Source organism: Rattus norvegicus, chromosome 19, assembly GCF_036323735.1.
Source record: "Rattus norvegicus strain BN/NHsdMcwi chromosome 19, GRCr8, whole genome shotgun sequence".
Lineage (NCBI taxonomy): Eukaryota > Metazoa > Chordata > Mammalia > Rodentia > Muridae > Rattus > Rattus norvegicus.
The window spans coordinates 11,109,450-11,121,887 of NC_086037.1; the positions used below are offsets into that span (position 1 = coordinate 11,109,450).

At 48.0% G+C, this 12,438-nt stretch overlaps 1 protein-coding gene across 3 annotated transcripts in view; it reads right to left on the minus strand.

Moving 5' to 3' along the window:
- Window positions 1-12,438, minus strand: part of Gnao1 (G protein subunit alpha o1) — a 157,650-nt gene that overhangs the window by 68,662 nt on the left and 76,550 nt on the right. For all 3 annotated transcript variants that reach the window (NM_017327.3, NM_001414910.1, NM_001414909.1), the window contains exon 3: window positions 1,747-1,888. In NM_017327.3, coding sequence (NP_059023.1) covers window positions 1,747-1,888 — 142 coding nt within the window. The remainder of the gene's footprint in view (window positions 1-1,746; window positions 1,889-12,438) is intronic.

Sequence of the window (12,438 nt, forward strand, 5' to 3'; positions counted from 1 at the left end):
GGGATGTGTCATATGACCATTTTGGGATAAGATTCCAGGCACTCCCCTTCTCTTAGAATGGGGAGAGGAAGAATACAATTCCATTCAAGACTTTTTTGCTGACCTACTATGCTCTGGGCACAGTAAACATGGGCTCAGCACAGTCCTGGCAGGCAGCAGTGCTCTGGCTATTTTCGTGCCCGCCGTTCCATGGCCACGAGGATGAAGAGGATATTGCGCTCCTCACCAGTCGCTGCACCACTGTGATGGTTTGTATGTGCTCAGCCCAGGGAGTGGCACTATTAGAAGGTGTGGCCCTGTTGGAGTAAGTGTGTGTCACTGGGCGTGGGCTTTAAGACCCTTAGCTGCCTGGGAGCCAGTGTTCTGCCAGCAGCCTTCAGAGGAAGATGTAGAACTCTCAGCTCCTCCTGCACCATGTCTGCCTGGATGCTGCCATGTTCCCACCTTGATGATAATGGACTGAATCTCAGAACCTGTAAGCCAGCCCCAACTAAATGTTGTTCTTAGAAGAGTTGCCTTGGTCATGGTGTCTGTTCACAGCAGTAAAACCCTAAGCCAACCACTTACTCACACTGCCCTCAGGTACTTTCTACTCATCAGCTTTCTCTGAACACGGTTCCCTTTGTGCACGCTCCTGCACAGAGAGTGCTGACATAAGCGAGCCTGAGAGGCAGTTACCTTTACTCCCCCTTTCACTTCCACATACCTTGGTCTCCCACTGGAGAAGAACCTGCGATAAATACACTGCCAGCTTCCTGTCCTGCCTCTGGGGAGCAGCAGATGGATGGGCTCTGCCAGGACCCTGCTGCCCACCCTAGGCTGGTATAGACACTGTGTCAGCCACCCATTACCCCAGGCCCTGGAGGTACCATCCTGAGCTGAGGTGACTGCCCCGTGGAGTGAGGATTTGTGCATAACATATCAAGTTTTACATGCAAAGCTATCTGACACAGATAATATGTCAGACTTTGAGAAGGCCAGGATAGCTTTTGTCTGTGAGGCGGGGAAATGTGTATCAGTCAAGTCACCGGAGACTAAGCTCCCTACTCAGAGACTGGATGCAGGCCAGCTGCTCTGAGGCCTCCAGCTGCTCCCTGGGTGGGGGTGGGAAGCAAAGTCCAGCTTTAGGAGAGAGTTCTCAGGTTGTTCTTACACCTTCTTCACACCATCCTCATTTCACATTCAGGAGGCTTTTCCGCAGTAGCTGTTTGTAGTTTAGCCTTGTGGTGGATGCAAACAGTTGCAAATAAAAGGCTTTTATATGCTTTTCAGAGAACAGTGCTTGGTCTGAAGGCCCGCTCTCTGCAGGAAGGAGGGCCTCACACCTCCCAGGAGAGGCAGAAAGCACACCATTGGTGTGAAGAGTGAGTGGCAATTCCAACAGATGCTTCCTTCCTACAAGGTGAGGCAGCTCTCCTCAGCAGTGAAGATGGCACCTAGCAAAGTGGGTTTTGTTCAAGAAATATTTTTCTGATCAAGCCAATTGTCCGGGGTCAGACATTTCCTCAGAGTTGTGCTGACTCAAAGCATCTCTCTCTTCTCATCTACAGAACAGACTAGGAATGGTTTGGCTTCTGCTTATCCTGGTGAGACTGACCTATCACAAAAGTCCCTGCATTTGCCAGGGATTGGTAAAATGGCTTGGGCTGGTGGCCACTGCCTTCTCTCCCACATGGAGCACAACCTCCCCTAGTCATGATCAGGAGGAGGGAGCAGAGTCACAAAGGCCTCTCTCACTATGCCTACCTTCCTCTCCTTGTCACCATACTCCACGCCCAGAGTATCCATGGCCCGCACAATGGCTGCCAGAGACTGGATGGTGTTGCTGTAGACGACAGGCTTGTACTGCTTTACGTCTTCTCCAGAGAAGCCATCTTCATGGATGATCCTGGAGGGAGAACCATAAACAACATGCGATGAGCGCAGTGTCCTCACCTAATATGGACAGCACAGGGTTTGGGGGCCCAGCGCAAGCCCTGCCTTCGCAGAGGGAGGACTGGGAGAGCCGGGTCCTGTGGAAATGGATTACTGAGATGCTCTACGGGTGCTGTGAAATCTAAAAATCTAAAAACAAAGCAAAATGAAAACCCATTCACCTGAGTTACTGAGTACTTATAGTCTAGAACCTTCATATTCTATACACAGGGTTAGAAACGAGGAGCCGAGGACCCTTGAAAGTGCCTGCAACTGGAGCAGCAAACGCCAACTGCTCAGCCATGCTGGCTGCTGGTTACTTAGGAACAGTGCAGGGCCTGGACTCGTGTTCACTCAGAGGGCATTCCTGAAGAACCCTGAAAACACTGAGCAAGCGAAAGATACAATCTCAGCCTCTCAACCAAACCCCACCCCTCCCCTGCTATGGATCAAACCCAAGATCCGATGGATGTACTTGCCAGGAGAGGACAGGTCTCCAAGGGGAGGGCAGCCATGCCTACAGCTCACTCACAGGGCTTTTAATGGAGGTAGGGTGATGCCTGGCTTAAAGGAACAACCGTCCTAGCCCGTGCACACGTGTAAGATACACACCATCAGAAAAGCCAGCAGAGGGCATTGCCGTACTCTTAGCTGGTGTTAGGTAGTCACCCTGTTCTGCTGGATCTTAATGGTCGACAGAGTCCACACAGGGGACATCAAGGGCAGAGGCAGTGTGAATGGCACATGCTCATTGCTGACAAGTATGCAGGAAAGAGGAAATCACATAGAGACTGCAAGAATGTTCTTAAAATGGAAGTAAAGGAGAAACGAGCACATTTTAAGGACAGCATCAGAGGCTCCTTGCGCTTTGATGGACTGTGTGAACTCTTTGGGGGCCATCTTTCCAGAACAGGAATCATTACCATGTGTAGCATACTCAGGCTTTAGCATGGGAGCCGAGCCCTCTATGTCATCAAAGCCCCGTCCATACCTTCCTCACCTCTTCTCTGTCTACAAGAACAGATATCGGACAGATATCTTGCAGACAGACAGCTTTGTGGGATTCACTTCATATACCACACAGTCTGCTTGATTAAAGCACGAAGCTCAATATTTGCTTTAGTAAATTTCAGAGATTCAGCGACCACAACTGCGTCCTAACTGTAGAGCATTTTATTCCCTTCCCCAGGCAACCCTGTGCCCATCACCAGTCACTCTGCAGATCTGACTTCAATCTACGTCATTTCTAAAAATTTGCATAATTTGGAGAGTCCACATACATAAGATTATGTGTGTGTGTGTGTGTGAGAGAGAGAGAGAGACAGAGAGAGTGAGAGAGAGACAGAGAGTCTCTCTCTGTGTGTGTGAAAGAGAGACAGAGAGAGACAGAGAGAGACACAAGTGTGTGTGTGTATGTGAGAGAGAGAGACAGAGAGAGTCTGTGTGTGTTTGTGTGTGTGTGTGTGTGTGTGAAAGAGAGACAGAGAGAGACACAAGAGTGTGTGTGTGTATGTGAGAGAGAGACAGAGTCAGTGTGTGTGTGTGTGTGTGAAAGAGAGACAGAGAGAGACACAAGAGTGTGTGTGTGTGTGTGAGATCTCTCTCTCTCTCTCTCAGTATGTGTGTGTGTGTGTGTGTGTTTGTGTGTGTGTGACTGGTTCTGTCATTTAACAAGTCTTTTCAACAGAAGTTAAGAGCACTGACTGCTCTTCCAGAGGTCCTGATTTCAATTCCCAGCAATCACATGGTAACTCACAGCCATCTGCAATGAGGTCTAGTGCTCTTTTCTGATCTGGTGCGTCTGAGGACAGCAATGGTGTACTCACATACACAAGATAAATAAAATCTTTTTTAAAAGTTTTTTTCAAGATATGCCCATGTTATAGCATGTCTCATTAACTCATTCTTTTTTAGTGCGGAACAATATTCCTTTGTATGGACCTGCTAGCATTGAGTTATTCAGTCACCAGTTGATTGACAGACAATAACTCCTGTGGCAAACTGAGAGTTAGTGCTGGCTGTGGGTCTCAGTCTGAGTTTCTTTCAGAAGCAGAGCACAATGACTCTGTGGACAGCTTGTGGGTTTGATTGGCACTAAGTCTGATGCTTTGTTTGTTTGTTTTGATTTTTTGGCTTGTTTTGAATTTTATAAAAGCTTCTTTTTAATTTACAGGATTTGTTTTTATGAGTGTTCGCCTGCATGCATGTAAGTGTGCCACATATGTGTCTTGTGGCCCCACAGGTCAAAAGACAGGATCGGACCCCTTGGAACTGGAGTCACAGGCATTGTGGATACTGAGAAGGGAACCTGGTTGACCACTGAGCCACCTTTCCAGATCCTGCAAAATCCTCTCGATGGAGCAACGGTCAAACAGCCCGCAAGTTTGTGACCCCAGAGAGTCCCCCAGGGAAACACTAGCATCCCAGTGGAGCTGGAGAAGTGGAGGGGACACGTGGACACTGGCTGTGCAGGTGGCTTGTGGACTACAGTCGCCAGCCACACAGCACAGGCTGGAGAAGCCAGGGACACCACAGGGCTCATGGACCACAGGGAGGGATTAACGTGAGGAGACTGCAGAGAGAAAGGGAGGGTTCTTGGCGTCTTTTCAGAGTCCCTGAGGGTCTTTGGCTGAACAGATGAGACTCCACAGCTCCATAGGAAGAGCACCAAGGAGAGAACGCCCTCCAGAGGCCTCGGAGGCTGCACGCTTACAGCACTTCTCCAAGCCAGGAGACGAACCGCTGAAAAGTCAGAGTACAGTCCCCGGGGACTGCTGGAGCCTGCAGCAGGGACACCAGAGGCCACAGCAACTAGGTTAAGATGGCTCTCATGGCTCCCTGAGGTCCTCCTGACACACTAGAAAGAAAGCCTAAGAAATCTAGCTGCCCATAACCAACTTAGCTACCCCCGGAAATAGCAGAATAAAGACAACAACCTTTAAATGGGGTGGCACTCAGTAGAGTGACGCCCAATACCACCTTCCAGGGGGAAAATCCTGGCTCTGCAGGCGAGCAGGGAGGTGCGGCTCACAACCAAGAGAAGCATCAATTAACAGAAATGGAGGTGGAAGAGATATGGATGACAGAATTAACACGGTATTGCAAAAATAAAATATTTTAAGACACCAAAGAAGATTGTGAGTACAATTCAGAGAGAAATAGAAGATACAGGAAATGGACAATAATGGAAGTAAAAGTTGTCCTAGGTAAAATCGATGACGGATCAGACACCAGAAGATTGCCCAAACTGAAGACAAGGCAACACAACTATTCAAATGCGGCAGAGAGAGAAAGAGCTAAAGGAGTTTGTAATGCCAAACTTCCAGTAACGCAAAGGATTAGGGGTGGGGATGCAGAAGGCTGCGTCTAGACAACCGTCACGTGACTCAGAGGTAAATTAAAGCGTGCGAGATACACATGGGCATTTAAGAGTAAACACTGACAACTGTAAGAGAAGGCACTGGGCACTCAGACTCCAAGAGTGGGTCCCTCAGGCGGCTGTGCTGACCTGAGAGATGCTGGCCTTCGCTGTGATGTGCTCCCCCAGACTTCACTTCTGAACCCTGGTCTACCACTCACCTGGGGATGCTCTTCAGACCCCTGCTCCCCATAAGATTCTGTAACTGAATGTAGGGTTATGGCAAATTTGATAATAGAAAAAGGTTTCTGAAGAAACAGTGACTAAGAATTAATGGAAAATTACATGCGTAAGGAAGCTGAGGTACCTTAGGGTGCTCACCATCTTGTGGGCTGCAACTTCACTGCAACACCAGCTGAGTGCACAATGGGAGCAACGTACGCTGCGCTCGCGATAAAGCCACATGACCCCAACAAATGTCCCCTGAATATCATGGTTCACAATACGACTATTGTGTGTCAGGAAGTGTGGTGTTTTTATTGTACTTAAGTTTTCTACTCATATAGAGCACAATAACCTAATTTTCCTACCAACATTCCTCAACAGGTAGAGTACAATTTATATTATAAGATATATTAGTCTACTCTTGGTTTGTTCTGCAGTAGAATATTTGATTTTAAAATTTTCCATTTGTGATACTAACTTTGGTTTGATTAAAAACCAAATCATTATATTGGTTTTGGCTTGGCATTAGGACAGAGTTTCTAGACTTGCCCCACACATACTTCTGTCCTCATGGACTGCATTTATACTGTTTTATATAAGTGTTACATATATGTAACATATATGTTATAGATACTGCTATATATTTATATTATGTGAAGTAGCATTCAACACCGATGATTATGAAATCAAAATACTCAACAGTGATAGACTCCTACAGTATCAAATACAGCCCAAGATCTAATTCTGTATGAATAAAGATAAGCACTCATATCTCATTAATATCCAAACTTGTTTTAATCTTTAATAAATGGCAAAAATATACGTATACCAAAGAGTTGTCTTAAAATAACCCTTTAAAATATTTTACCATTTTAGGGCTTGGGGATTTAGCTCAGTGGTAGAGCGCTTGCCTAGCAAACGCAAGGCCCTGGGTTCGGTCCCCAGCTCCGAAAAAAAGAAAAAGAAAAAAAAATATTTTACCATTTTAACATTTAATTACCATTAAATGCTTGATTTGTTTATCTATACTATATATTCACACACTTCGGGTCACATAAAATTTTCTCTGGCAAAGATGTTGCATGGGGAAAAAACCGAGAAAACCTTTCTTTCGATCCCTGGCTGGCCAAGGGACTCCTTTTCCCACGATCATTTTCCACACTTACCTACTGAGGTAGGAAGGCTGGGTTCTCATTATATCCGTTTAGCAAAAGAAACTGAGGCTGGGAGTTTCACCATTGACTCAGTCTCTCTCAGCAGATCAGTTAGAGTCAAGGCCAGACAGAAGCCAGGTGTCCAAGCTGACAGTCCTTCTGACCACATCTGCCCCATCCCCAGAACATAGATTATTGCCTATCAGGTGCCATCCTGGTTTCTGGGGTGGCCCAAGAGAAAAATGTTAGAAAGGATGCAATTTGGATCAAGGGTCAAAAGTCACAAGTAGTACCCCTGGAACTCGTCACACTGGCAAATATTTGCTTAAACTTGGCTTCAAGAGGTAAAGTTTCACAGCATCTTCAAGCAGAGAGTTGTAAGCACCACTTGGCACAAGAATATGTGGTCTACACAAGACAGCAGGGAAGGGGTCTGCAGTGCCAGGCTTGTCTTTTCTCACACCATCCTCCTCTTCTCTCTCTTTTGGAGTTCAGGCTGACATCTTTGTGAATATTAAATAAGGTCCCTTTATCTTCTATCTCCTCACATCAATCCAGTGAGGCCGAACGGCAGTGGCAGCAGCTGATGTGACAGCCAAGCTGCTCCCACACTGCCTCTGTCGCTGAGGGTCTGTGTCATCCCTGGTAAATGACCTCACTGAACAGTCTTGTTTCCAAGTTGGCAAGTTGTTCTGAGAAATAAGATGGTGTGGTTGAGCAAGCCAGACTGATGGAGGATCAGGAATTCAAGGCCAGCCTAGACTATAAGAGACCCTGTTTCCAAAATACAAAAACAAAAACCCAAGGGAAAAAGAGAGACTACAGGGAAGACGCTCCAAATGGCAGCCAGTAGGAGTGAGTAGTGGTCTCATTCTAAAGTCAAACTCCCAGTGCAGTTTCTCTCACTGCTGGCCCAGAGGCAGCCCGAGTTTGAGGGTTGTCAGTCAATGATAAATGTTCTACCTGCTGCATTACTTCTAGTCTTCAAAACAGCCCCAGGCTTGATAAAAATCACCAGCTCCTCTCTACAGACAAGGTTAGGCCACTTCCCAGAGCCCATACTGCTGGTTACTGGCATCTGAGGTCCAGTTTGTGACCTATGGGCAGACGGTGAGAGGCAGGGCTGCTTTCTCAACCCAGGCCCTCACCTCCAGGTTCCTGAGGTCCCAGTGTGCACACACGTATATGGTGTGTGTATGCACGCACACATGACTGCAGTGCCTGTCTAATGTTCTGAGGGCCTGGAAAGGGAAGTGGGCTCCTCAGAGTCCTGAGGGATATATCCCAGGGGAGTTCGGTCACATGGGATGGCTCTTGCCTGGATCTTGGAGACTAGGATTTGGAAAGCAGAAGAAAGGCTCCATGAGGCTTGTAGCAACAGCCAGTAGTGCCACATCCTGCAGAAGCCTTTGATGGAATTGCTGAGTGAACGCACAGAACCAAGTCTCGGTGACATCATGTGAATCCCTAACCCCAGCCATGCCAGAAGCTAATGCTATCCCGGCCCCTCAGACAGATACCAGCCAAAATAGTCCTTACTTTTGCACAATCTAATGTGACCTGAGCTTCAGTCACTCATCCAAGTCATGACTAAAATGTTCTATATTTGATAACAATAATCTCGGATTACCTCTCAGCATACTTGTCGTTGAGTCTTTTCTATCCTGGCTGTTGATATCTTGTTTTGCCCACCTGTCCCCTCCTCCTCAGAGTTCCTGGCACAGGGATGGTGAAGGTGGAGACACCACTCCTTGAGCTCTGTGTACACAGACGTACAAGGTGTGCCCCACCATGGAGCTCACAGGCAAGCCTGCTTGTGTGTATTAGGTGACATTTTTTTTTTAACCTGCAGAGCCAGGGTATCCAATGGAGGTCAAGTTATTTCTCACAGTGTCCACCTAAAACCCAGGACTCTGAGGAGCCGTTCTGGGTCACCAAGCCAGAAGAGCCAGGGGAAGGAGGATTCTGACCAGACAAGGTTGACTGCAGCCTGAATATTCAACTGTGGATCCTCACAACCCTGCTAAGGAGGCGATCTTGAGGGAGAGGAATGGTCAGGGGCTGACCACAGCAGGTGACCAGTGTCCAGTCAGTGATGGGTCCTTGCCTTCCCACCCCACCCCCAACTCTTTTTGATGCCTTGGGGATTCTGTAGGAGGCCCAGGCCTGGCTCTCCTTCCTCTCAGCCGGCTGCTTTTAGCTGCGGGAAGACTGCTGGGCACAGACACCTTATATGGTCACAGAACCACAGGCTTGGGAGCAGGAAGGGACCTCACACGCTCTTCTGGCCCGGCAGCCTTTCTTGCACCACGGGCTCTTTCTGAGACTGTGACAAATGCACCAGCACAGGCTCGTCCTCCATCTGTGGAGGTCTGTGAGTACCTGATGAAAAGCTGTGGGAAGCCAACTCCAGCAATGGATAACGGAGTTGGCTATTTCCCCTCTTTTCCCCCGCCTCACCATCCCCTGCTACAAGTGTGAATGATTTAGACTGGGGGTGGTGGCGCCAGGCACTAGCCGTGTGATGGGGTGACTTCCCATAACTGCTGGCTGTCAACTGTTCTCATTGTGTTGTGTTCAGGGCCCAGAGAGCGGCTGTACAGGCAGGAGAGCAATAGCCCAAGTGACTGCTGGTACATTTGGCACACAGAGGTCATCCTGTTACTGTCCTCCATGGGACAAGGACATGAGGCTGGTCCTAAGAGGAGGGTGTCTATGAGGTGCGCCTTTGAGTGTGTCTGTGAGGGCGTTCCCTGACAGGTTAGCTGAGGAGGTAATGCCTTAGGAGCTGGGGTCACGTACTAATTAAAGAGGAAGAGATTAGGGCCAACAGAGCTTCCTCTGTCTCTGTTCCTGGTTGGCCATGGAGGACAAGGCTCTTCCTCAGCTGTGCCTTCCTCTCCTTGATGAACTGCACTGCTCAGTGAAGTAAAATAAACCAAACTGTCCTCCTTTAAAACTGTCTTTTGTCTGGTATTTGGTCACAGTCATGAGAGAAGCTCACAGAGGTGAGCCCCAGAGGATCTCCACCAGCCAGGAAGAAGACAAGAAAAGGCCGAGGGACTCCAGTTGGAGAGGGGGATGGGCTGGAGTGGGGACTCTGCCTAGTTATCAAGCGGCCATCTTGGGAGAACGTATAGGTTGATGCTCTGTTAATGCTCTGGTGTTGTCTGAGCAGGAAAGCAACCTCAGAAGACATTTGTCTGGGAACGGCTTTGCTTCAGTGATACATGATAATGGTTTCTAGTCACCACTGGCCTGACTGACCCAATCAACAGTGTGACTGCAACTCTGGAGCCATGGGCCTCTTAGGTGGCCAGTGACAATCCTGGCCTCATACAACACACACATAAGTAAACAGTGAACAGGAAGCCCTTAGCACAGGGGGGCTCCACAGAGAACACGGAGATGAAAATACTACTAGGTGTGGTGCAGTGGGTGCCCTGCCAGCCACACTAATGCACTAGGTGTATGTTGGGGGAGGGGCATGGAAGCTGTGGCGAGGAGGGAGGGGATGGATAGGCTGAGCAACAGAATGGAGCAGTCGTCAATTTTGGTGGTAGCGGTCAGTGACTTGGTATTGTCATCTTTCTGTTTGCTTCATTCTTAAAATGTTCATGAGGTGTCATTGTCTAATTTTTTTAAAGATTTATTAATTTTAATATTATTATTATTAGCACATGTATGTGGGTGGGACACATGCACCACAACACACATGCAGAGGTCAGAACAACCTAAGGGAGTCAATCCTTCCTTCCACCCTTATGGGTTCCAGGGACTGACTGAGGCCCTCCAGGTCTGTGCAGCACGTGTCTTTACCCCGAGTCACCTCACTGACCTGCAACACATTATTTCCAATGAGAATCAGATACTCTATGTTTAACACTGTGACCATGTTGAGGAGACAAGATAAGAAGGGTAAAGCGTTGTCAGCAGGGGTCTCCTGACCTGATTTGTTTGGGCTTGGCTTGCTATGAGGCCCTCCTATACTGCCAGGCCCATGGGGCCAGTTCCTTGCCTTCTGGGGACTCAGAGTAGATGTCAAAATAAGGCTAATGACAAAATCATTTAGGAAATAGTGTCCAAGGGCAGTGGACAGGCACAAGTATCAGCTATGTGAGCTGCCATGTAACAGCCACTGCCCTAACCCTCAGAAAGCTATTTGCCTGCCTCCTTTGCAGCTAAGAGTGGCCACATGATCTAGTTCAGGCCAATAAGACAAAAGGGGAATGTTTAGATATGTCTCTAACAAAAAGCATTCTACTTCCTGGTCCCAAAACAAATGTCTTTGTGAATACTTTCCCCTACTTTTCCCATTGGCCTTCCTCCCCCTTCCCACAGGGTTCCTCTCCAACAGACATTTCTGGCTTTCTGCCTTTGTATACAGTGTAAGGAGTCAACAGAAGGTTGCAGAGACACCATGGTCAGATGCTAAATGTCACCACTATGGGAATGGAAGATCAAAGGGGCACAGGGAGTCCACCATGACTTGCTGAACTGACATCTAAACCTTTATAAACACAAGACAGTTCATGCTTTCACCACGATGCCCTCTGCCTGGGCCACAGAAACAGATATGCTCTAAGGCCACATGTGGGGAACTGTGACTTAGAGATAAATCCATGCCTATAGGGGCACAGTTGGTGTGTGAAAGAGCAGGGACTAAATCCTCAGAGGCCTTTCTATTGTGCTGCAGGTCTCTGATGGCCTTGGAGCTGAGGATGATGGGAGATCCCATGTGAGAAAAACATGGACCCATCTGCAAAACAGAAAGACTCTCTTGACTTGGCAGGTCCAAGGCTTTGGGGGGAGCAAGACGTTCTATACTCACGACCATTAATCCATCCCCTAGGTTACTTTCACGGATTGTTTGAGTCCCTTTTATGTGCCAGATAAGATATCATCGTTGAGGATTCAAGAGTAAGCTAACAGGCAGAGTCCCTGTACTCACAAAGACCTTATTCTAGTGGGAGGTAGAAGATGAACAGGAATTTAAAACGTAAGGGTAAGGAGAAAGAATAACCAGAAGGTTCATACCCTGGGTAGGGCCCTACCTGGAGCAGTGCTGACAGAATCTGGAGCTGGCTGGGCTGGGAGTAGCACTCCAGATACAGTAGATGTGTGCAGCTAATTAGCCAAAGGCTGCAGACAAACCTGTACCCAAACAAAGCTAGACCTCTAGTCTTGCCTCAGCAGCCATGAGACCCTGCTCATGCAGTACTGTAGATCCTGGCCTCAGCTGAATGGCATCCTGGGAACTAGATGATAACCCTTGTCTACAGAGATAGGCTTGAAGACCAATCAATGCCTGGGCAGAGGTTTGATGCCTGTGTTTTACAAAGCAACTATGCCATGGCCTTGACTTCTGACTCTCAGCACCCAGAAGAACAAAGCCTGGAGACCCCAATGGAAGTCAGAGCTTCATTCTTCTCCAGGCACAAGAGCTAGCTCTCAACTGGCAGAGCCAGGGATACCCCAAGATCACCATCTATTCCGCTTCACTGTGAGAGTCTTCCCTCCTCACTCAGGGGGTCATCTGAGTATGCTAGCTGAAGTTCAGACAGCACAGGAGACAATCATGAACCGGGCAGACAAGTCCCTTACCTTCCAAAGGTTTCACGGTCTAAGAGAGGAACACAGAAAAGAAGGAGCACACAGGCAAGTATTGTAGTATAATATGCATAAAACAGGGGATCAGTCTTGGGCGGGGTGAGGGTGAGTTAGGAGCCGGGAACTGACATGTAAAGGTAAGGCGTGAACGAACAGGTAAATGTGTAATGTGTAAAC